Below are 27,091 nucleotides of genomic sequence, written 5' to 3'. Positions count from 1 at the left end.
AAATTGAGACCCAGATGTAGAGAACAAATGTATGGACACCAAGGGGGGAAAGCCGCGGGGGGGTGTGGGTGGTGGTGTGATGAATTGGACGATTGGGATTGACATGTATACACCGATGTGGATAAAATTGATGACTAATAAGAACCTGCTGTATAAAAAAATATAGAAAAACCTTATTTATTAGAAAAAAAGAATTGTAATTCAGGATCTGCAACCATGGCAAGCCATGTGCAAAAAAAAATACATACATATATATATATATATATCTATATCTCAACTCTATAATGAGGTATCTCAAGATTATATTTCTAATCAGGACATTTCCACTGAACTCCCATGACAGTCACCTTATCTCTCCACCAATAATCCCTAGAAACTGCTGATCTGTTCTTCATTCCTATAGTTTGCTTTTTTGAGAATGTCATATAAATGGAATCATGCAGTATATAACCTTTCCACAGTGGCTTCTTTCATCCAATATAATGCCTTCGAGATTCTCCCAAGCTGCTGTGTGGATCAACAGTTCCTTCCTTTTTATTTATTTTCTAATATTTATTTGGTTGTGCCAGGTATTAGTTGTGGCATGCAAACTCTTAGTTGCAGCATGCATGTGGGATCTAGTTCCCTGACCAGGGATCAAACCCAGGCCCCCTGCATTGGGAGTGGGGAGTCTCAAGCACCACACCAGCAGGGAAGTCCCCTAGTTTCTTCCTTTTTAATGTACTTTCATATTGCATGGATTTACCAGTTTATAATTCACCTGTTGAAGGACATCTGGATTGTTTCCAGTTTTTTTACTACTATAAGTAAAGCTGCTAATACTGTTGCACAGGTTTTTATGTAAGTATAAATTTCTTTTTTCTAAGGCAGATACATAGGACTGGGGTTGCCATGCTTAACTTTATAAGAAAAATTTTTATATGTTACATTTTTATTGGAGTATAGTTTCCTTACAATATTGTGTTAGTTTATACTGTACAGCAAAGTCAATCAGCTATACGTATACATACATGCCCTCTTTTTTGGACTTCCTTCTCATTTAGGTCACCACAGAGCACTGACTAGAGTTCCCTATGCTATACAGTAGGTTCTCATTAGTTATCTATTTTATACATAGTATCAATAGTGTATATATGTCAATCCCAATCTCCCCATTCATTCCACCCCCTTTTATCCCCCTTGGTATCCAGACCTACGTTCTCTACGTCTGTGTCTCTATTTCTGCTTTGTAAATAAGATTGTCTATACCAAATTTTTCAGATTCCACATATATGTGTTAATATACAATATCTGTTTTTCTCTTTCTGACTAATTGACAAATCATTTTCCAGAGTGACCATATCATCCTGCATTCCTATCAGCACCATAAGAGAGTTGCGGTTTCTCTGTATTCTCATCAGCACCTGGTATCATTAGCATATTTTTTATTTTGGTTGTTCTACTAATTGTGTAGCGCTTTCGTTATTTTAATTTCCATTTCCCTAATGGCTAATAACATTGAACAACTTTTCATGTACATGCTTACTATCTTTATATTCTCTTTGGTAAAAGCTCCTCTGTATGAACATCTTTTACCCATTTTTAAATTGGGTTGCTTGGGTTTCATTTTGTTTTGTTCAGTTTGGGGTTTTTTGTTTGTTTGGGGGGGTTTCTGTTTTGGTTTCGGTTTGGGTTTTTTTTTTTTTTTTTTGGCCATGCCACGCAGCTTGCAGGATCTTAAGGTTCCTCGACCAGGAATTGAACCTGTGCTGTTTGGCAGTGAAAGCACAGGGTCCTAACCACTGGACCCCCAGGGAATTACTTTGTTTTCTTCAGCTTTAAAATTCATTTTATATTCTGCATATAAGACCTTTAGCAGATATGTGATCTTCTCCCATCTGTAGGTTGTCTTTTCATTTTTCTTGTCTAGAGCAAAAGTTGTTAACTTGGATGAAGTGCAATTTATAAAATTTTTCTTGCATGGATTGTGCTTTTGGTGTCATGTCTAAGAAGTCTTTACCTAACCCAAAATCATGAAGATTTTCTCCTATACTTCCAGAAGTTTTATAGTTTTGTGCTTTACATTCAGATCCATAATCCTTTCTAATTTATGTTTAAGATGTGAGGTTTAGGTCAAGGATTTTTTTTTTAATGAAATGTCCAACGGCTCCAATATCTATTATTGAAAGGGCTATGCTTTCTGTAATGAATTGCTTTCGCACCTTTGTAAAAAAGAAATTAATCGGGGCTTCCCTGGTGGCACAGTGGTTGAGAGTCCGCCTGCCGATGCAGGGGACACGGGTTCGTGCTCCGGTTCGGGAAGATCCCACATGCCACGGAGCGGCTGGGCCCGTGAGCCATGGCTGCTGAGCCTGCGCGTCCGGAGCCTGTGCTCCGCAACGGGAGAGGCCACAACAGTGAGAGGCCCGTGTACCGCAAAAAAAAAAAAGAAAAAGAAAGAAAGAAATCGGCTGTATTTGTGTGGATCTATTTCTAGGTTCTCTGTTCCACTGATCTCTGTTTCTGTGTCTTCACCACACAGTCTTAATTACTGCATCTTTAGAGTAACTCTTAAGTTGTATAATGTAAGTACTCCAAGTTTCTTCTTCTTGTTCTTTTTTTTTTGAAAACTGTTTTAACTATTCTTAGTTACTTTGCCCTTTCATGTAAATTTTAGGATCAACTTATCTACATCTACAAAACAAGCCTGCTAGAACTTTTTTTTTTTTGTATTTTGTTAAACCTATAGATCAGTTTCTGAAGACATCTTGACAGTTTGAAGACAGTTTCTGAAGACTGACATCTTGAGTATGTTGACTGTTCCCATCCACGACCATTTATTTAGGTCTTCTTTCATTTCTTTCATCAGCATTTTGTAGTTCTCAGTGTACAGACCCTGTACATCTTTTTTAGATTTATACTTAAGAATTTTTTATTAATTTTTATTGGAGTATGGTTGCTTTACAATGTCGGGTTAGCCTGAACTACACAACAAAATGAATCAGCCATACACGTACAGATATCCCCTCCCTATACTTAAGAATTTTTTAAAGCTGTTGTATATTGTATTTTAAGTTCAGCTTTCAACTACATATTGCTAGTATACAGAAACTGAGATGATCTTTGTGTGTTGACTTTGTATCCTATAACCTTGTTAAACTCACTTATTAATTTCTAGCAATTATTTTGGTTTTTTCTTTTGTTTTTGTAGATTCCTTAGGATTTTCTACATATTCAATCATATCACCTGCAAATAGGGACAGTTACATTCCTTCCTTTCCAATTTCCTTTTCTTGCTTTTTTGGACTGGTTAAAACTGCCAGTACTATGTTGATTACCTGTGGTGAGAGCAGACATCCTTACCTTGTTTCAATCTTAGAAGGAAAGAATTAATTCTTTCACCATTAAGTATGATGCCAACTCTAGGGAGTTTGTAGTTGCCCTTTATTACCTTGAGACAGTTCCCTTCTCTTCCGAGTTTTCTGAAAACTTTTGTTATGACTGGATGTTATATTGTCAAGTGCTTTTTCTGCATCAATTGGTGTGATCACGTGTTTCTTCTTCTTCAACCTTTAATCTTCTTTAATGTAGATTACATTGTCTGATTTTCAAATCTGGAACCAGCCTTAAATTCTTCAGATAAACCCCACTTGGTCACAGTGTATTGTTCTTTCTATATTCCTCTGGATTTGATTTGCTAATATTTGAGAATAGTTTGCTTCTATGCTCATGAGAAATATTGGTCAGTTTTATTTTATTGTCCTGTCTTGTCTTAATTTGGATAAATGCCACACTTTTAAAATAGAAAAACCTTTGAAAAATCCAGATTTTAAAAATCCAATAATTACTATTACCATTTTGTAAGATTTTATTATTTTTCATATGCTAAATTAGGTTACCTCAAGAAGACAAGCCAGTACCCAGGCTATGTTCATGGTGCTTGACCACTTGCTTCCACTGAACTGTGTACATGATGTAGGTAATGGTAGAGCATGCTCTTCTGAAACTTTTAACCAACTCAGTCAGATACATTTTACATATTCATATGCACACACGTTATACATACATATATGTATGTGTGAATATATGTATGTATATTTATATTTATATAAATATATATATACACACACACACACACACCAAAAAAACAAAAAAAGACAATAATTATCCCTAACATGGTACCAGCTAACATTTACCTTAGGCTTACTATGAACCTGGCATTCAGTTAAGCATTTTAAAAGTTTCTCCTTTAAGCTAAGCCAAGAAAGGTGTTTTGTTTTCTTTTGTTTTACCTACACAAGGTAGATACTTTGATAGGCTACATAACTTGAAATGGTCTTACAAAGTAAACAGAAGTGAGCTACATTTTGCACCCTGACTTCAAAGCTTATGTTCCTAATTGCTGTCACACAGCTTTTAGATACTATTCTGTAATCTACTTTTTTTCACTCAACATATCTACTCCATCTTTTTTACTGGCTGTATCATATTCCAGTGGTTAACTGTATTTTCCAATATGGGCACAATGTCTCTCTTCTAACGTGCTCTTCTTGCAATGTGATTCTAACACTCCTCCCATGACGAAGTGTGGTTTGTGTTCCCTCCCCCTTTGAATTTGGGTCAGTTTGACTACAGAGGAAGTAACAGTTATTTCAAGGTTAGTTCACAACAGATAATATTGGTTCTCTGCCTGATTCCCTTGGAATACTCTCTTGGAATCTTGGCCACCATGCCGTGAGGAAGCTCAAGCAGCCACATGAAAAGACCATGTGTAGGCATTCCTGCAAACAGCCTTAGCTGAGATCCCAGCCAATAGCATCTACCACCAAATTTGTGAAAACGTCTTGATATCACTATCAACCAATTAAAAATATTATGTGAACCCCAAATGGGTCACAGGTGTAACTTTAAATTTTCTAGCAGCCACATTAAAATCAATTTAAGTAATGTAAATATATTTAACCCAACATATCCAAAATATATATAAATATATATATTTATATGAATAAATTTGACATGTAATCAATCATTTAAAAATTGAGATATTAGTTTCTCTTTGTCATACTAAGTCTTTGAAATCTGATATATGTTTTACAGTTACAGCACTTCTCAATTCAGACTAGCCTCTTTTCAGCTGCTCAATAGCCACTTCAGGCTACTGTGCTGTGGCTGCTTCAGATTATTCCACCAACTGTCAATTCCCAGCAGAGACACAATCATAGAGTTATAAAGTTGTTCCTGCTATACTCTTTCTGAATTCTTTCCCCTGCACACATACACACACACACCATGCAGAATGTGGGATCTTAATTCCCCAACCAGGGATAAAATCGTACATTGGAAGGCAGAGTCTTAATCACTGGACCGCTGGGAAACGACCTTTCTGAGTTCTTGATCCACAAAATCTATGGGCCTAACAAAATGATAACTAAGTTTGGGGTTATTATGCATCAATAGTAACTAGGATACCAGGCTATGAAAATCCTATAAACATTTCCCTACTTGGCTGTTTTTTCCATCTCTTTCCAGGATTTTATTACAAACAATGCTATGATGAGCAATACAATCTCTTTAAGTTAATCTAATTATTTCCTTAAATAGTTTGAGAGTGGTTTTTCTGGGTCAATGAGAATATATATTTAGTAGACTTTCATTCATATTGTGAAACTGGTATCCAAAGATTAACCAGTTTTCACACTAACAATAATGCACATATGCCCAACTGTGCTTCTTCCGATTTATTTTGGCCCTTTTCTAGGTTCTTGAGTTGAATGTTTAGTTCCGTTCTTTTCTATTCCTCTATAATATTGCTTTATTTTATATTTTAAACTACCAGTGATATATTTTTATTGTAAAAGATCCAAGTAATGTGTAAACAATATAAAAGGGGTACCATTATTGAACGATTTGGCTTTCTTTCCCCCACTTAATGTCTTAAACGTCTTTCCCTGTCGGTTCATAAAGTTTAACTCATTAAATGTTAATTGATTAATTAAATGACTGCATGACAGCCCAAAGAATGTATAGGCTGTATTTCAAACATTGCCCTGGTGATAAGACACTTCAGTGACTTCAACTTTTCATTACTATAATTATCTAAAGACCATTTTACTATTTATACAATTTTAGAAATAGAAATGTTAGGTCAAAAAGTAAAAGCTTTTTAAAACTTGGTGGATATAGTAAAATTTATGCTTCTCACCATCACACTGTTAATTCAGAATTCTTTCAACATGTTAAGTGTGCCTATTTTCTTGCACCTTCAAAAGCACCAAAGGGACTTCCCTGGTGGAGAATCTGCCTTCCAATGAGGGTTCAATGCCTGGCTGGGAAACTAAGTCCACATGCCATGGGGTTACTGAGGCCATGCCTCTAGAGAGCCCATGTGATGCAAATTATAGAGCCCATGCACTCTGGAGCCCGTGGACCACAACTAGAGAGAGAAAACCTGCACTCCACAACTAGAGAGACACCCACACGCCACAATGAAAGATCCCACATGCTACAACAAAGACCCAACACAGCCAAAAAAAAATTTTTTTAAAGAAGCACCAAATATCTTATTAATTTTTGCCCAATAGGCAAAAAAAAAATGTGATCATTTTAATTCACATCTCTCTAAAGCCAGTCATCTCTTTTTAAATTTGACCATTTGGGGGTTGTTTTTGACAACTGTACAATCATACTCCACACAACTTCTCCCCTGAGGTTTTTATATTTTTCTTATGGATTTTTAAGAACTCTTTAGATATTCTAAGTATTATTTGTTACATACAATGGTGGTAATATTGTCTCCAAGTCTGGTTCTTTGTATTTTAACACTGTGAAGCCACTGGTCATACAAATTTTTTTAATACTTATGTGTTTTTTATGGATTCTGAAGTTTCTGATTTAGAAAGACAACTATGTTAAATGATAGAAGATACATGAATGTATGCTTGATTAAATATTTCAAAAAACACAGCCAAAGTCAAAATTTCACTTCATCAAATCAATATCACAGTCTTCTCAAAGATAACAACTGTTTTGGCCTTTATTTTTCCCGATCTCTTTCTATATATATATATATGTGTGTGTGTGTGTGTGTGTGTGAGCACGTGAGCGCACGCATGTGCACACATGTATATATTAACAAAAAATAGCTTCATTTTTTAAAATATAAATAAGACCATAATATATAAAAGCAACTTGCTTTTTTTAAAGTTTATTTACAACATTGTTAGTTTCAGGTGTACAACAATGTGATTCAGTCATCATATAAATACATATTCTTCTTCAGATTCTTTTCCATTATAAGTTATTACAAGATATTGAATACAGTTCACTGTGCTGTACAGTAGATCCTTGTTGTTTTATCTATTTTATATATAGTAGTGTGTACCTGCTAATCCCAAATTCCCAATTTATTTCCCCCCCATCCCCACCTCAGCTATCCCCTTTGGTAACCATAGGTTTGTTTCCTATGCCTGTGAGTCTGTTTCTGCTTTGTAAATAAGTTCATTTGTATCATTCTTTTAGATTCCACAAATAAGTGATATCATATATTTGTCTTTCTCTTACTTCACTAAATATGATAATCTCTAGGTCCATCCATGTTGCTGTAAATGGCATTATTTCATTCTTTTTTATGGCTGGGTAATATTCCATCATATATATGTGTATCTATATACCACCTCTTCTTTATCCATTCATCTGTCAGTGGACACAAGTGGCTTCCATGTCTTGGCTATTGTAAATAATGCTGCAATGAACATTAGGGTGCATGTATCTTTTTAAATTAGGGACTGCTGGATCATATGGTATCTGTTTTTAGTTTTTAAGGAGCCTCCATACTGCTCTCCATAGTGACTGTATCAATTTACCTTCCCACCAACAGTGTAGGAGGGTTCCCTTTTCTCCACACCCTCTCTAGCATTTATTGTAGACTTCTTGATCATGGCCACTCTGACCGGTGTGAGGAGATACCTCATTGCAGTTTTGATTTGCATTTCTCTAATAATTAGCAATCCTGAGCATCTTTTCATGTGCCTATTGGCCATCTGAACATCTTCTCTGGAGAAATGTCTATTTAGGTTTTCTGCCCATTTTTTGATTGGGATTTCATTTTTATTCTTTTTAATTGAGCTGTATGAGCCATTTGTATATTATGGAAATTAAGCCCTTCTCAGTCACATTGTTTGCAAATATTTTCTCCTGGTCCACAGGTTGTCTTTTTGTTTCGTTTATGGTTTCCTTTGCTATGCAAAGTTTGATTAGGTCCCATTTGTTTGTTTTTGCTTTTATTTCTTTTTCCTCGGGAGACTGACCTAAGAAAACACTGCTATGACTTTATGTCAGAGAATGTTTTGCCTATGCTCTCTTCTAGGAGTTATATGGTGCCTTACATTTAAGTCTTTAAGCCATTTTGAATTTATTTTTGTGTACGGTGTGAGGGCATGTTCTAACTTCATTGATTTATTACATGCAGCTGTCCAGCTTTCCCAACACCACTTGCTGAAGAGACTATCTTTTCTCCATTGTATATTCTCACCTCCTTTGTCGAAGATTAATTGCCCATAGGTGTTTGGGTTTATTTCTGGGCTCTCTATTCTGTTCCATTGAGCTACGTGTCTGTTTTTGTGCCAATACAATGCTGTTTTGATTACTGTAGCTTTGTAGTAATGTCTGAAGTCTGGGAGAGTTAGGCCTCTAGCTTTGTTCTTTTTTCTCAGGATTGCTTTCACAATTCTGGGTCTTTTGTGGTTCCCTGTAAATTTTAGGATTATCTGTTCTAGCTCTGTGAAAAATGTCATGGGTAATCTGATAGAGATCACATTAAATCTGTAGATTGCTTTGGGTAGTATGGCCATTTTTACAATATTAATTCTTTGCAATTTGCTTTTTTACCTTATCAAGGTATCATGGAGATATAGCTATGGTTGTATATAGAGCTCTACCTCATTCTTTTCACTTGCTACATAGTAGCATTTAGGTTCTTGCTGCATTTAAGTTCTTCAAATATTTCGCTAGTACAAACCATACTACAATGAACATCCTCACAAGTGAGAAGTTTTCCAGGATAGAGGGTCACAGAATATATTCATTAAGTGTATAATTTATTGAATGTCTCCTCCTTGATGGTCAAAAAGGAATAAACTATCTCTGCATGATTTACCAAACTAACTACATTTGATGGCTCTTTCTTTGTTATGAATTTTCTTATGTTGTTTGAGGCTTGAATTCTAAGGAAAAGCCTTCCCACATTCATTACATTCATAAGGTTTTTCTCCTGTATGGATTTGCTGATGTTCAGCAAGGCCAGAGCTATGCCTGAAGGATTTCCCACATTTCTTACAGCAATAGGGCTTTTCTCCAGTAAGAATTCTCTGATGTTCAGTAAGGGCTGAGCTCTTGCTAAAGGCTTTCCCACGGTCATTACATTGATGTAATGGGGTTTATTGATGGGGTTTATTTCCACTATGAGTTTTCTGATGTCCAGCAAAGGATGAGCTATACCTGATTTTCCACATTTACTACAGAGATAAGGTTTCTCTCCTGTATGCATTCTTTGATGACTAACATGACTTGAGCTTTTCCTAAATAAAGCATTTTCCACATTCATTACACTGATACTGTTTCTCACCAGTATGTATTCTCTGATGTTACAAGACAGCTGAGTTATCCCTGAAAGTTTTCCCACATTCATTACATTTAAATGGCTTCTCTCCACTATGTATTTTCACATAATGAGCAAGGCCTGAATTCTGAGCAAAGGCTTTCCCACAGTCATTACATTTGTAGGGTTTCTAACCAGTATGAAGTCTCTGGTGACTTAAAAGAACAGAATTATTTCTGAAAATTTTCCACATTCATTGCATTTATGGAGTTTCTCTCTAGAATGAATTTTCTGACGATTAACAAATGTTGACTGCTTCTTGAGAAAATTTTCCACATTTAACACATCTGAAACATTTCTTGCCTATGTAAATTTTATGATGATTTAAAAGGGATGAGCTGCTCATAAAGGCTATCCCACATTCTTTACATTTATGGGGTTTCTCAGCAGTACGATTTCTCTGGTGGCTAATAAAGGAGGAATTATATTTGAAGACTTTCCCACATTCCTTGCATTTATAGTGTCTTCTCTATGCAACTTCTGCCTTCCCAATCCAGGCCTCTTTCCATCATGACACTTTTTGTTTGTTCTCCCAAATCAGATCTCTCAGAAGTATTTTGCTGCAGGGCTGACATCTTTGTTTCAAATATGTACTCCTGAACTGAAAAAAATTTTTTTAATTCAAATGTTCTCTATGTTGAAATACTGAAAATGAGAGCTGCACATGAATAAGAATAACATTCTATTCTATACAACTAAAGGTTATGTAAAATTAATTCATCCCACTTGTGATTCTTGCTAAGAAAAGATGGCAAGACTAAAGATGGGAGAAGTAAATAGGATCTAAGGAAACAGAAGTTATAAATATTGTGTTTAAAGAATGCAAGGAGCATCTAATAAGTTGGTAAGTTAGGAAGGTAACACAGGCAACACCAGAAAAGAAAAAAAGATAAAAATTTGAGGATAAACACAACTTTGGGGAGAAAACCAAGTATCACAAAGCAAGCCAGGATTACTAGGACAGACTCCTATAGGGAGGTACATTTGAGAACATTGTAATATAACACTGTACATCTCCAAGAATTTGAGAATAACATTCCTCTGTGAGAATTTAGCAGAGAACCAACATTTAATGGCTCAGAGATAAAGATATACACACACACACATACACATATATTTTTATTTTTATATACATTTATATTTATTAGCCTGAAGAGAAATTCCATTCATCAGATACTAGAGCTAAGACTTATTTTTTAAATGCAAAATTGGAGGTGAAGTCTGGTAATAAACAGCCCAGATCCTTCAAATGGCCTTTGATGGGATATGTATTTAATGTGTAATGATTAAGCTAGAGAAAATTTCAAGATTCTGATTGTAAAGGTAAGTGGAAGCAAATCAGTCATATGAAGAGAAAGGCACTCTTATGGATTCATGTTCTGTGACAAAGGTAACTTTGCAGAGCAGCAGTGAAAAGGAGACTACACTGGCATATTGGGGGGAGGGAGGAGTAAACATGAACCCTATCTCATACCATGCACAAAAATCAATTCTAACAGGATGGCAAATCTAAATGTAAAAGACAATCAATAAAGCTTCTAAAAGTTAACACAGAAGAGTATCTTTATAAACTTGAGGAAAGGAAAGATTTATTAAACAGCACACAAAACACAATGACAAGAAAGGAAAAGATTAATAAAATAGAGCTCATTAAAATTAAAACCCCTATTCATCAAAAGGCCACTGTTAGTGAAAAGCATATATATAACATATACAACATATACATATATACAACATATACAACATATATACAACATATACAACATATATAATCAACAAAGAGGTTTTTTTTAATAGACACTCCATAAAAGATGACATATAATGGCCAATAAACATTTGAAATGTCCTCCACCTCATTAGATATCAGGGATATGGATATTAAGACAAAATGAGGGACTTCCCTGGTAGCACATTGGTTAAGAATCTGCCTGTCAATGCAGGGGACACAAGTTCAAGCCCGGGTCTGGGAAGATCCCACATGCTGTGAAGCAACTAAGCCCGTGCACCACAACTACTAAGCCTGCGAGCCACAACTACTAAAGCCTGCGCGCCTAGAGCCCATGCTCTGCAACAAGAGAAGCCACCACAATGAGAAGCCCACGCACCGCAACAAAGAGTAGCCCCCACTCTCCACAACTAGAGAAAGCCCGTGTGCAGCAACAAAGACCCAACACAGCCATAAATAAATAAATAAATAAATAAAAGTAAAATAAAATTCTAAAAAAAAAGAAAGACACTATGAGATACACGATACACCCAAAGAACAATTAACTTCAAAGGACTGACAATATTAAGTGTTGACAAGGATATGGAACAGTGAGTACTCTCACACACTGATGATGGAAATATAAATAGGTACAAAACTTTGAAAAACTATTTGGCATTATGTACTAAAGTTGAATATATGCATATGCTATAAACTAGAAATCCCACCCCAAAAGAAATGTATCCACATATGAACCAAGCAATAACATATATGAAACGTTCATACCATTTGTAATTCTCAAAAGCTAGAAACATCCCAAATATCCATCCAAAATATGAGATAATGAAATACTCTATTGCAGTAGTTTTAAAAGCCTGGTCTCCAGATCAGTAACAACAGCATCAGCATCACCTAAGAACTTGTAGAGATTTTCAGTCCACATTTCAGACCTAATGAATAAAACGTGCTCAGGGTGGGGCCTAGCAATTATGTTTAAACATGCATTCTAATGATCCACAGGAAGGACAATGCATGAAAATTAATGAATCTCACAAAATGTTATGCATAAAAAGCCACATCAAAAAAATATACAGTTCCATTCATATAAAGTTAAACAAACAGGCCAAAATAAATAGTGTTAGTTCAGGGGGAGAAGGAGAGTGTGGCTAATGATTGGAAGGGATCAGGTATGATTTAGTGTTCTCTTTCTTGAGCTGAGTGCAGGTTACATGAATATTCATTTCAAAAATACCAATTTAGACCATATATATATATAAAATCTACTCTTCTATATATGTGTTAAATTTTAAAAACGTTTCAAGAAAGAAAAAGGAAGGTTAGCTTATGACTCTCTTAATATTTTGATCAGAGAAATCAAAATGCAAATTGCAAAATATCTAAAAAATTATGACAATAAAAACTACAATACAACCAAAACACTGAACAAACAGAAGTTTACAGCTTTAAATATTACATAAATAAGAAGAAAATTCAATGAATTAATTAATTAATCAACTATAAAAGGTTAGAAAAAGTAAATAAACCTAAGGGAAAAAAAAGAAAAAGGAGTTAAAGATTAAAAAACAGAAAACAGTAACACTAGTAAATACATCTAAGAGTCTATAAAAAGTAAAACAAGCTAATGAAGGGGGGGAAATGGAAAAAAAAACAAATAAATAATGTAAATCATAAGAAAGTAACCATGAATATATAGGATAAAAGTAACCATAAATGTAAAGGATATATGTAGAATCATAAAAGTCTACTTTGTTCAATACTATGCAGATAAATTTGAGAACTTTAATTACTGGATATTTTTTAGGAAAATGTAAATTACCAAAACTGTTTCAAGAGACAGCAAAAATCTAGTTGGCCAAGTTACTATATAAGAGAGAATACTGCTAAAGAATTACCCCCCAACTCCTCTCCCCTGCTCCCTACCACAAAAAACAAGTTTAAAAAAAAAACAAGAAAAACAAAACAAAACAAAAATAAACACCCAAACCTTCAGGGAACCAGTTATCATGTGAATTAAATTATAACAAAGAATGAAAATAGGAAGGATCAAAAATTTTCACAAAAATTATTACAAAATTTAAATCAAAACTCAATGAAAATGGCCCAATGAAAAAGAAAAATATAAACAAATTTCTTGTAAGTATCAATGCAAAAACTTAAATAAAACATTAGCAAAGAGTATCATCTACTGACATGTTAAAAGAATAATGTAATATGCCACGACCAAGTGGGGTTCTACTAAGAATGCCAAGTCATTAAGATAATTAAGAATAAAATGTACCATATTAACAACCAAAAGGGAAAAGACAGATGTCATCTCCATATATGTTGAAAAGGCATTTGATAAAATTCAATATCTATGCTGAATTTAAAAGAATATTTCTTAATAAAAGACATGGATTAAATACTTCCTTGTATAATAACATATATCTATCCCAACCCAATACCAAAATTTAAACAGAAAGATTAAAGAATAAGGAAGACTGAGTTACTCTATAAAGAATCTACACAAGCATTTAGGGGGGAAATGTTCAACATAGTAAAAACAAATGGAATTACTGAAAAGCATTAAAACACACACACACACACACACTTGTGTGCCATGACACACAAGTCATGGCAATGTAATGTACAGCATGGCAACTCTAGTTAATAACACTGTAGTGCATATCTGTAAGTTGCTAAGACAGTAAACCTTACAACTTCTCATCACAAGAAAAATAATTTTTGTAACTATGTATGGTGACAGATGTTAACTAGACATATTATAGTGATCATTTCCCAATATATACAAATATTAAATCATTACATTGTACAACTGAAACTAATATAATGTTATATGTCTATTATATTTCAATTTTAAAAAAGAATAGTTTAGAGGTCTAAAGGGAAAAAAAACAGTTTAAGCAAGATTATGCATCACTGTTATTTTCCATGAAACACAATTATAAAAGTTTCCCTGAAGATGATACAGGAAAAATGACAATTCACGTTTTAAAAGAAGGATACACATTTTAGGTGACAGAAATATCAATGTTTAAAGATTCAGAACTGAACGATGACATGGAGAAAGTGACATACATAAATTTATGCAAAGTATACACAGAAAAAAATGAGAACCAAGAGCAAATGATAACAGAGAAAAGAAATAAAAGAAGACCAGAGGGAAAGGGAAGAAAGTGCTTCCCTATCAGTTTCTTTGCCAAAAATAGTAATCACCTGATAGGAAAACATGCTTATAACTGGAATCTGCCACTGCCCCACTGTATGATCAGGGATATGGATATTAAAACTAGAAAGGGTTAAATAGCCATTCGTCTAGCTAACCATAGGAGAATTTGGAAGACACTGAGAATGGACAGAAGGTAGAAACAAAGTGTAGCCTGACAAGTGCCTGAAAATGGGGAGGGAAACAACACATAAAGAGACTGATTTCAGGGTGTGAAGTCAGAGGCCGGAGGCCCTTGTGAAAGGAGCAGGAGTAGAAAGAATGAGAAAAATGGCAAGTCATTTGACAAGAGGATGACGTTAAAAAGAGGCAACTAGTGTCAACTGCCACAGCCCTTCTGCATGGATGTGGACTCTCTAAGATGAGCCTTCTGACCAAGAACTCCCTCCTCACTGTTCTGTGTGCTGAGCTCTGGACTCACTCACCTGTATAAGTACCTGATGGAACCCCTTATACTTCCATCCATGGCTCTTCCATCCAACTGGGTTATTAGCTTGGGTTTGAAAGAGAGAAGCCCTGTTCACAGAGAAAGAAAAGGAACATGACTGTGGTTATGAGCACAAGGAGTTATCCCAAATCTCAGTCTCAACTTGGGGGTCTACACAGAGCATGGATATGTCAGGAAGGCCTAGAGGGTGGTATCAAGGACATCCAAATCACAGTCATAGAAATGAAGGAGTGGAAGTCAGTTAGAAAACCAGGCCTCTTTGAGGACAGGAAACTCCTATTGTTGGTGGCAGATGAATGGTGACATGCAAAATTTAGAGAACTGGGCTAGACTGCACACAAAGCTGCCCATTTTAAACTCTGTACGGCTCTGACCTTTCTGAGTGAAAGGAGCATGAACTCCAGCCTCTAAGCCCACGGTAAAAACAAACAAACAAACAAAAACCTCCTGTTTTAAGAGTTTAAATACCCCCAAATCATTAACCCTGTGAAAATGCACAGTTGCCCAGCAGACCAATTTTGAGTTAAAGAGAAAAAAATCCTTACCCACAAACACCAGATTCCCATAGTTCTCCAGTATCACATCCCTGTACAGGGCCCGCTGAGCAGCATCCGGGTGTCTCCCTTCAATCTGGGTAAAGGCCACAGCCACATCCCCAAATGTCAGTGATCCCTGCAAAATCAAACCCAATTCCGTTCACCCAGGAACCGTTGACTCCCCTGCCCCTGAGGTAGGGAGCCAGGAAGGCCTCACTGGAGAAGGAAGGCAAGACATTCAAAGTCAGCTTCTGATAGTTCAGATTGTTTATGAGGAGAAAAGTGGGACATAGTTAACGAAAGGACCAGCGAGGAACGTATATGACATCCTCGGAAAGCAGACTTGCTTCAGAGGAACGAAATATTAAAAGATAAGAGCTGCAAAGTGAAGTGCTTCGTGACCCCTCATACTTCAATCACACTGCCCTCCTCATGTTCTTCCAATACGCCTATCATGGTCGTTCCACCAGGCCTGGTATTTGCTCATCCCTCACTTAGTAGGGATGAAGTGAAATTGCTTAAATGTCACTTCGTCAGAAAGTTCTTCTTTAATCTTCTCCCATCTTCTACTACTTGCTATCCCATGACCCACTTTATTTTTTTTTTTTTCACAGGGTTTCTCACTGCCAGGCAGGAGAGGTTTAGATTTATGGTCAGTACACTCTATAATGAGAGCTCCAGGAGGGCAGGGACCACTTGGGTCACTGCTGTCTCCCCAGCCTAAAACACTGCCTGACACATGGGCATGTTCAAGGATGTGTCATTCAACAAATGAATAGAAACACTGAAAGACATGCAAAATGATACCGGCTTTATCCTAGAATTTACAGCGATAAATATGTATTTGTTAATTGCCATTCATAGCAATAACAACCTAATATGTACCAGGCACAGTGCTGAGCCCTAAGACATACAACATCTCTCTGTATTTCCACCAGAAATGTACAAAGTGTAAGGAACGGCACCAAGAAACGGAGGAGAGCTTAAGCAAGCTTTATTTGGGAACGCTCCCGGGTGAGGTTCACTGGTCCGAGAGAAAGGGGCCAGAGAAGTCGCGCCTGGGAGAGGGTTTGGGCAGAATTTATAGGGGAAGAAGGGAAAGGGGTGTTGTGAATCTGGGAGGGCGCAGGTTATTCCTTATTTGGTGGTCTCTTCCGGCATCGTGCACCGTTAGTCCCGCCCCTCGAAAGGGGGGAAGGCTGGGCCGGGTGGAAAGTTCCCAGGTCAGTTCCTGGAACTGGGTGGTCCGGAAAGTTTCAGTCTGATGCAACCTGTGAGTCTGATTTCGTTCCCCTGCCTCGGGCCAGGTGGCCTTACATAAAGTATATCTATTTTACAGCTAAGAATACTAAGGCTCAGAGAGTTGAAAAAACTTGCTCAAGGTCACAGGCTGGTTGAGTACACAATATTAAAAAGGAGCTATAAAAAGTGGTAATGAAACTATGGAGCAAACTAGAAGAAATAGCTATGGCATATTAAAAGGAAAAAATGGGTAAGTCTAAAAAAATACACATGCAAAGGTGTTTCAAATGAAATAATTTGATTCGCTAGGGTGATAGGAAGATGCGTAATCCTTAATTTTTAAAAATTTTTGTTACTCTTAGTTTGCATAATAAATACTCAACTATTTACTACTTCCTTCAAAATGTTCATTACCTCCTGTCAACTTCTCAAAGTCCTTCAAAACCCAGTTTTCTCCAGGATTAAGGCAAATTCCAACCTGGCATTCTAGACACTGAACGTTTCCAACTTTCTCTGGGGCTAGCTCATTCATGGTTCAGATGTAACGGCTTCACTCATGTTGCGGCGCCTTCCCCTAGTCACCCCAAACTCTCCAAATATGCAAATTTCATTTATTCTTCAGTAAGAACCATAAAGATCACCACCACTACCACCACCCCACCCTAAAGACTCCTCTGACCCCTGAAGGTCAAGAGAGCACTACCATGGCTGTGTCATGTGTATCATTCATGATTAACGTAAAGCCTGTTACGTCTTTTTATGCTACGTGTCTGTTTATCCATTATCTCTGAGTTAGCAATGTCTTTGAGGTAACAGCTGTACCTTATTACAAAGTATGTTTCACTTTCTAGCACTCTAGAAAGCATGGGTACCAACAATCTACTTGGTGAATGACTCTGTAATGGGTACAGAGAAGGACATGAAGGGATGACAGTGGGGAGAGGGGTCCCGTCTCTGTAGAGCTACACCACTCCAGGATTGGCTCAGGCAGCTTGGTCCATACACTGGTCAGAGCATTTTCCAAGCAAGAGGCATAAACCCAACTTCATTTTGAAACAACAGAGATTTCTCAGGAAAAGGAAAAATCAAACTTACCTGGATCTGGGTTCTTGGTAGTCTTGGGGCCGTCTGTCCCCTGAACTGTTCTCCCAGGCAAGGACAAAGAATCTTGACTACGCCAACCTGGGAAGAAGAAAGGAAATATGAGGAAGTCCCTCCATGTTCGGTACTAGCTAGAACTCGCTCTCTGCACACTGAACGAGAACAGTCCGCCACCCTCCCTACTCCCCACAAAGGTCGAGAGGTGAAGGTGGCTAAGCGCAGGAAGAAAGGGCAAGGAACGCCTGCCTGGAGTCCGGCCTTGCAGCAAGCTCCAGGCCAAGCTCTGACAGTGAGTCTGTCAGGCACCTTCGCCAACACATGTGGAAAGTCTCGTCGGAGACTCAATCCCTGGGTCTCAGCGCAAGCCTTTAAACCTTCTGGGACAGCACGGCTCCTGCGGTTGGGGCCCCGCTCACATCTGCCCGCCCCTCCTAGCCCGCTCTTTCCTCAACTTGCCCCTCGGGGAAAGGAGGAGCTCACCAGGTCTTTGTGCCCCAGTCCGGCGGCAGCCGTTTACGACCTAGCTGGGAGGGTTGGGCCAGAAAGCTGCGCACGCTGAGGAGCCGTGACCACCCTCACTGTTCTCCTCACAGAAGAGACACAGGTGCACGCCGAGCACGCCGGTGCCGCGCTCTACTCAAACGGAAGCGGGCAGGGCCGGAAACGGAAGTGGCCGCGGAGGCCTCTGGGAAATGTAGTCTTGGATACAGTCCGGCGTCTTAGATTCTTCATCCTATTTGCGCACGTTGGCATCACCTGGAGAGACTGAAAAATTAATTGCGCCTTGGTCCCAACTCCACAGATTTTGCGTTAATGCTCTGGGTGTGGTCCTGGCATCGGACCACACCCAGAGCTCCCAAACGATTTTAATATTCAGCCAAGATTTGCACCCACTGCTAGAAACTGGTTTGGATCTGAAAAACATGTTTTAGGTTACTTTGGAGGAGCTATTTATGGTTTGTTCATTTGTTTGTTTCCAAGTAATCCAGTTTTAATATCAAACAAAGAAAAAGCATGTTAGAAAAGTATAGCACCCAGAACATTAAAAATTAGTTTCTCACCATTAACTGACACAGAAGATGGAACAAGATTGAATCCGTTTTAACAAATGTATTATTAAAAAATTCTACTTATGGGCTTCCCTGGTGGCGCAGTGGTTGAGCGTCCACCTGCCGATGCAGCGAACACGGGTTCTTGCCCCGGTCCGGGAATATCACATATGCCGCAGAGCGGCTGGGCCCGTGAGCCATGGCCGCTGAGCCTGTGCATCCGGAGCCTGTGCTCCGCAACGGGAGAGGCCACAACAGTGAGAGGCCCGCGTACCACCAAAAAAAAAAAAAAAAAAAAAAAAATTCTACTTATAAAATCCAGCAGTTTGACAGCTTAGGAAGGAAAAATATATCTTTCATTCAATTAGGACTTTTCATTTAAAAGAAAATTCCTCTGAATGGAGCATTTATTCACCAACCTAACAATGATTAACCAATGCCCCAGTATGTGCCACTCACTTTTCTAGATGCTAAGGATAAAGCAGTTGTCAGGACTCCCTCCTTCACCAAACTTTAGTCAGGATCCTGTGAATCCTCTTCTCCTCTAGACCTTGTCTTTGGCCTGCTGAATCCAATTTTAGTAAAGAATCCTGCGAAGCCAGTTCATCAAGAATTCTCCCACCCTTGGTATCTAATCAAGTTCCTTTCTACCTCCCCTTGATACCTAACCAATTTCTTAGTAATTTTCCATTTACTCCCTCACCCTGCCAGTTGGCTATAAATCCCCACTTGTCCCTGTTGTACTGGGGGTAAGTTCAAGCTCTCTCCCTACTGCAGTAGGCTTGAATAAAGTCCTCTTTGCAGGTTTCAACAAGTGTCAGAATAATTTCTCTTTAACACAGTGAAAAAATAATGTTCCTCCCCTCAAAGACCTTACATTCAAATAGGGGGCAGGAAGAGAGAGATTAAACAAAAGCAAGGTAAGGAGATGGGAGGAGGATTCTTATTCAATACAGAGCTGTATGAACTGCCCTCTTTGATAAGAGATCATACAAGCAGAGTCCGAAGGAAGTAAGGTAACAAGAAGGAGTGTATCTGTGGGAAGTCTGGTCCAGGCAGAGGAAACAGTAGATGCAAAGCCACTACAGAGAGCGTGCTTGGTTTATTTGAGGAACAGAAACAGGTCAATGAGGTTGGAATACTAAAGACATAAGAAAAAACCAGATCATGTTTGTGATGACTAATTTCATGTGTCACCTTGACTGAGCTAAGGGATGCCCAGATAGCTTATAAAATATTATTTCTGGGCCCACCTGTGAGGGTGTTTCCAGAAGAGATTAATATATGAATGGTGAACTGAGTAAAGCAGACTGCTCTCCTCAATGTGGGTGGGCAACATCCAATCTACTGAGAGTCTGAATAGAATTTAAAAAGCAGAGGAAGGGAGATTGGTCTCCCCACTTGAGCTAAGACATCTATCTTCTCCTGCCCTCAGACCTTCAAATTTGGTCTCTCCACTTGAGCTAAGACATCCATCTTCTCCTGCCCTCAGACCTTCAGATGCTGGGACTTACGTCAGCATATCATTCCTCCCTTCTCAGGCCTTCGACCTCCAACTGGGAGTTATGCCATTGGCTCCCCTAATTCTCAGGCCATCAGATACAGACTGAACTACACCACTGGCTTTCCTAGTTCTCCAGCTTGCAGACATCATATCATTGGACTTCTAAGTCTCCATAACCACAGGAGCCAATTAATTAATTAAATACACACACTACTGGTTCTATTTCTCTAGAGAACTCTGCTTAATACAAGGTTGGTCCTTTCAGTCCACTATAAAGACACTGGCTCTTATTTCAACTGAAATAAGAAGCCATCAGAATGTGGAGAATTCAGAATCCTCATTGGTTGTTAGTAGGATCATAAAATAGTGCAGTCACTTTGGAAAATGCCTGGCAGTTCCTCAAAATGATAAATATGGAGTTACCATATCACTCCGTGATTCCATTCCTAGATACCTAACAAAGAACAATGAAAATATACATCCACACAAAAATTTGTATATAAGTGTACATAGCAGTGTTATTCATTAGAGCTAAAACTGGAAATAACACAAATGTACAACAACCGGTGAATGGATAAACAAAATATGGTATATCCAAACAATGGAATAATATTTGGCAATAAAGTTAATGAAGTACCGATACATGCTACATAATCAATGAACTTTGAAAATATAATCCTAAGTGAAAGAAGACAGTCACAAAATATAACATACTGTATGATTCGACTTATCTGAAATGTCCAAAATGTCAAATTCCATAGAGACAAAAATAGATAAATGGTTGCTAGCAGATGGAGGAAAGGAGGAATGGAGAGATACTATTGCTGGGTATGGAGCTTCTTTTGGGAGTAATGAAATGTTGTAAAATTAGATAGTAATTATATTAGTTTCCTAGGGCTGCTGTAACAAAGTGCCACAAACTTAAACAATAGAAATTAATTTTGTCACACTTTTGGAGGCCAGAAGTACAAAACCAACGTGTCAGCAGGGTTGGTTCCTCCTCAGACTTTGGGTAGAATCCTTCCTTGACTCTTCCTAGGTTCTGGCGGTTGCCATCAATCCTTGGCTTATATTCTCCCTGTGTGTCTCTGTCTTTATGTGGTACTTCCTCTTATAAGGACAACTAGTTATATTGGATTAGAGCCCAACCTAACAACCTCATCTTAACTTGATTACATCTGCAACAACCCGATTTCAAATAAGGTCACATTTTGGAGTACTGGGGGTTAGAACGTCAACGTATGAAGGCGGGTGGGAACACAATTCAACTCATAAAATTTAGTTTTGTGTTTTGTTCCTTAATGTTTTGCCTTTAATACTGTGTAATGTATTCTTTACAGTTCACATCTTATGAGATAGTATCTAAGTTTGTCTCAAATGGATAGATAACTTTTCAGCACCATTCATTGAAAAGTCTTTTTGTTCCTCCACTAAATTGAAATGCCATCATTATCTTATGTCACACTATACAGTCTCCTAAACAAAAGTTGTGGGGATTTCTTAACCTGTGCTGTTTTCTAGAAGCAAAGGGCTCAGATAAAGTTCAACACTCTTACTATTAATAAGGAGTGGTTAAATATATTATAGTAAATCCATATGACAAAATACTAGGCAACCATTAAAAATATCAACATAGGGCTTCCCTGGTGGCGCAGTGGTTGAGAGTCCGCCTGCCGATGCAGGGGACGCGGGTTCGTGCCCCGGTCCGGGAGGATCCCACGTGCCGTGGAGCGGCTAGGCCTGTGAGCCATGGCCGCTGAGCCTGCGCGTCTGGAGCCTGTGCTCCGCGGTGGGAGAGGCCACAACAGTGAGAGGCCTGCGTACCGCAAAAAAAAAAAAAAAAAAAAAAAACTCTAAAAAAATATCAACATAGATATAGACATATGTTACATAAATGTGCTGACAAAATATTGTTGAGTGAAAAAATCAGTTTCCAAGACAGCCTGTATAGTTTAATCCCACATACTACCTCACATAATAATGAGAAATGCCAGAAAAGTACTCAGCAAAGATCTCCTGCAAGATATGACTCAACCTATGCAAAGTCCTGTGATAAACCTTCTATTTGAATTATCTCTTTTAATCCTCAAAGCAACCCTATGAGGTAGGTACTATTACTATCCTCAATAGCAAAAACTTTTTGTTAGAGAAATTTCAAATTATACACAACATAGAATAATACGAGCCACTAGGTATCCATAACCTAGATTCAATAAATATCAAGATCCTGCCCATTTTCTTTTATCTATCAATCTCCCCTCCCTTTTGGTATTCTGGGAAAACTGGACAGCTACATGTAAAAGGACAAAATTAGAACACTCCCTAACACCTTACACAAAAATAAACTCAAAATGGATTAAAGACCTAAATGTAAGGCCAGACACTATAAAACTCTTAGAGGAAACCATAGGCAGAACACTCTTTGACATAAATCACAGCAACATCTTTTTGACCCACCTCTTAGAGTAATGAAAATAAAAACAGAAATAAACAAATGGGACCTAATGAAACTTAAAAGCTTTTGCACAGCAAAGGAAACCATAAACAAGACAAAAAGACAACCCTCAGAATGGGAGAGAATATTTGCAAGCGAAACAACTGACAAAGGATCAATCTCCAAAATATACAAGCAGCTCATGCAGCTCAATATCAAAAAAACAAACAACCCAATCAAAAACTGGGCAGAAGACCTAAACAGACATTTCTCCAAAGAAGACATACAGATGGCCAACAAACACATGAAAAGATGTTCAACATCACTAATCATTAGAGAAATGCAAATCAAAACTATAATGAGGTATCACCTCACACCGGTCAGAATGGCTGGCCATCATCAAAAAATCTACAAACAGGGGCTTCCCTGATGGCGCAGTGGTTAAGAATCCGCCTGCCAATGCAGGAGACCCGGGTTCGAGCCCTGGTCCAGTAAGATCCCACATGCCACAGAGCAACTAAGCCCATGCGCCACAACTACTGAGCCGGTGCTCTAGAGCCTTTGAGCCACAGCTACTGAAGCCCGTGCGGCTAGAGCCTGTGCTCCGCAACAAGAGAAGCCGCCGCAATGAGAAGCCCACACACCGCAATGAAGCGTAGCCCCTGCTCGCCACAACTAGAGAAAGCCTGCGCACAGCAACAAAGACCCAATGCAGCCAAAAATAAATAAATAAATTTATATTTTAAAAAAAAATCTACAAACAATAAATGCTGGAGAGGGTGCAGAGAAAAGGGAACCCTCCTGCACTGTTGGTGAGAATGTAAATTGATACAGCCACTATGGGAAACAGTATGGATGTTCCTTAAAAAACTAAAAATACAACTACCATATAACCCAACAATCCCACTACTGGGCATATACCCAGAGAAAACCATAATTCAAAAAACCACATGCACCCCAATATGCATAGCAACACTATTTATAACAGCCAGGACATGTAAGCAACCTAAATGTCCGTCAACAGAGGAATGGATAAAGATGTGGTACATATATACAATGGAATATTACTCAGCCATAAAAAGGAATGAAATTGGGTCATTTGTAAAGACATGGATGGACCTAGAGAGTATCATACAGAGTGAAGTCAGAAAGAGAAAAGCAAATATCGTATAATAACGCATATACTGGACTCTAGAAAAATGGTATAGATGATCTTATCTGCAAAGCAGAAATAGAGACACAGACATAGAGAACAAATGTATGGATACCAAGGGGAAAGGGGTGGGGCAGGAGGAATTGGGAGACTGGGATTGACACATATACATTATTGATACTATGTATAAAATAGACAACTGATGGGAACATACTATATAGCACAGGGAACTCTACCTAATGCACTGTGGTGACCTAAATGGGAGGCAAGTCCAAAAGGGAGGGGATTTCTGTATGTGTATGGCTGATTCATTTCGTTGTGCAGTGGAGGCTAACACAACATTGTAAAGCAACCATACTCCAATAGAAATTAATTTTAAAAAGTTTAAAATCTTTTTTTAATTTAAAAATTAAATAAATTTCAAAATATACACAACATAGAATAATACAACAAGCTTCTAGGTATCCATAACCCAGATTCAACAAATATCAAGATTATGCCCATTTTTTTTTTTCTTTTTTTAAAATTTTATTTATTTTATTTTTGGCTGCTTTGGGTCTTTGTTGCTGCACACGGGCTTTCTCTAGTTGCAGCTAGCGGGGGCTACTCTTTGTTGTGGTGTGCGGGCTTCTTATTGCGGCGGCTTCTCTTGTTGCAGAACACGGCTCTAGGCGCATGGGCTTCAGTAGTTGTGGCATGCGGGCTCAGTAGTTGTGGCTCACAGGCTCTAGAGTGCAGGCTCAGTAGTTGTGGCACACGGGCTTAGCTGCTCCGCAGCATGTGGGATCTTCCCAGACCAGGGATCGAACCCGTTCCCCTGCATTGGCAGGCAGATTCTTAACCACTGAGCCACCAGGGAAGTCCCGTGCCCATTTTCTTTTATCTATCAATCTCCCCTCCCTTTTGGTATTCTGGATTTTTTTTTTTTTTTTTTGGACATGCCACGCAGCACATGGGATCTTAGTTCCCCAACTAGGGATCGAAGCCGCACCCCCCCTGCAGTGGAAGTGCAGAGTCTTAACCACTGGACCGCTGGTGAAGTCCTGGTTTTCTGGCTTATTTAATGAGGTATATACCTGACTCAGGGCATTTTATTTTATTTTTTACATTGTACCATTGTCACACTGTAAAAAAATAAATACTTTGAGAGACTGAATATGCAAATGGACAACAGCAAGACCACATAAAAAACAATCTGCAGGGCTTCCCTGGTGGCGCAGTGGTTGAGAGTCTGCCTGCCGATGCAGGGGACACGGGTTCGTGCCCCGGTCCGGGAGCATCCCACATGCCGCGGAGCGGCTGGGCCTGTGAGCCATGGCCGCTGAGCCTGTGCATCCGGAGCCTGTGCTCCGCAACGGGAGAGGCCACAACAGTGAGAGGCCCGCGTACCAGAAGAAAAAAAAAAAAAAAACAATCTGCAGCAACCAGCCCAGAAAACCAACCCATTACCTACAGTAAGTAGCCCACGAAATCAGCCTGCTGTAAGTCAGACTTGTAAGAAGTCAGGTCACCATCTCTAGCACAATCAGTCTAGGAAGCCAAACTATCAATCACCCCCCAAAATGTCTGGTCTTGATTAATAACTGTGAGTATCCCTAATTTTTGTACCCACTTCCAACTTAGGACCAACCAGAGAAAACCAAATATACTCCCCAACCAATCACATAAGATGCCCTCTTGAAGTCAGCCCCCTCTAGTTTCCTTTCGCCAACAACCTGCGAACAGGGTGTACCTGAAGCCATTTCCCTCTTTTCCATTCTAAAGCCTTCCGACTCAGCTGCCTGCCTTCGAGTCTCTGCCAAAATGCAAATCATGGTGGCTGACTCCCTTGCCATTAGCTCCCTTGCCATTAGCAAGCTCTGAATAAACAGCCTTTGTTTATTCTCATTTGGTTGGTCATTTTCCCCACAAATTCTTTAATATCTAATATCCAGCCCATATTCAAATCTCCCTAAGTGCCTGACACATTTTTCTACCTGGTTTGTTTGAATCAGATAGGGGAGCATTTCAGGTTGGCCCTGGGTCCTTATGACATGATAGTAGTCATCTTTCACACTTCCTCACTCTCTGAAAGACAAGTTGTCTCAGGATAAAGCTATGCTTTGCCATGAAACAGCCATTTCTCCAGAGAGCCCTGGTTTCTTCAGTTTCCTGCAGTTTTGTGGATTCGTCCACAAACCGGAGCTTGTGGAGGAGCTTGTGGAACCTTAGCCATGTTTCAACAGTGTTCTCAGCTTCTTGCTGATGATTCCACTCAGAATGGGAAGCTAGGCTATCTGTTGGCAGTTTTGAGGTTCTGGGTTCCACGACCCTCACTATCTCAGCACAGCTGCTGAAACCTAGTGGTGGTTTGACCTGACCCATTCTGGAATTTGAGGGGAGACCCTGACTCTGGTTTTGTTAAAGATATTGTCCAGTGGGATGTTCCTCTGCTATACTGGTGACTCAGCCCATTTTTATGAGTGACTTGAGGAGATTCAAAAACTCTGCTGCCAGCAACATGGATGAACCCAGAGATTATCCTACTAGGTGAAGTAAGTCAGAAAGACAAATACCATATGATATCACTTACATGTGGAATCTAAAATATAACACACATGAACATATCTACAAAGCAAAAACAGACTCACAGACATAGAGAACAGATTCGTGTTTGCCAAGGGGGATGCAGGGTGGAGGAGGGATGGATTGGGAGTTTGGGATTAGCAGATGCAAACTATTATATATAGAATGGAAAAACAACAAGGTCCTACTGTATAGCACAGGGAACTATATTCAGTATCCTGTGATAAACCATAATAGAAAAGAATATGAAAAAGAATGTATATATATATGTTTACATATGTATAACTGAATCACTTTGCTGTACAGCAGAAATTAACAAAACTTTGTAAATTAACTATACTTCAATAAAATAAGATTTTAAAAAACTCTGCTGCCATAAGGATCTTTCCCTACTCCCCATTTTTTGTTGTTGTTGTTTTTGTTTGTTTGTTTTAGCGGATGAGGAAGGTTTAGAGAGGCTAAAAAATGTAGTC

At 38.5% G+C, this 27,091-nt stretch overlaps 1 protein-coding gene across 1 annotated transcript; it reads right to left on the bottom strand.

Annotated features, from left to right (window-relative positions):
- Positions 1-7,167: 7,167 nt before the first annotated feature.
- ZNF485 (zinc finger protein 485) lies at positions 7,168-25,867 on the bottom strand. Its single transcript, XM_073793748.1, is given in 11 exon segments — positions 7,168-9,478; positions 9,481-9,562; positions 9,564-9,817; positions 9,820-9,901; positions 9,903-10,097; positions 10,099-10,235; positions 15,012-15,061; positions 15,063-15,102; positions 15,580-15,706; positions 17,908-17,994; positions 25,718-25,867. Coding segments are annotated over 11 exon segments (1,545 nt in total). The 3' UTR covers positions 7,168-9,137.
- Positions 25,868-27,091: the final 1,224 nt, after the last annotated feature.

Source organism: Tursiops truncatus, chromosome 16 (genome assembly GCF_011762595.2).
Source record: "Tursiops truncatus isolate mTurTru1 chromosome 16, mTurTru1.mat.Y, whole genome shotgun sequence".
In the NCBI taxonomy this organism is placed as follows: Eukaryota; Metazoa; Chordata; class Mammalia; order Artiodactyla; family Delphinidae; genus Tursiops; species Tursiops truncatus.
The sequence above is the reverse complement of the archived record's forward strand: the minus strand, read 5'-3'. Positions and strand labels throughout refer to the sequence as shown.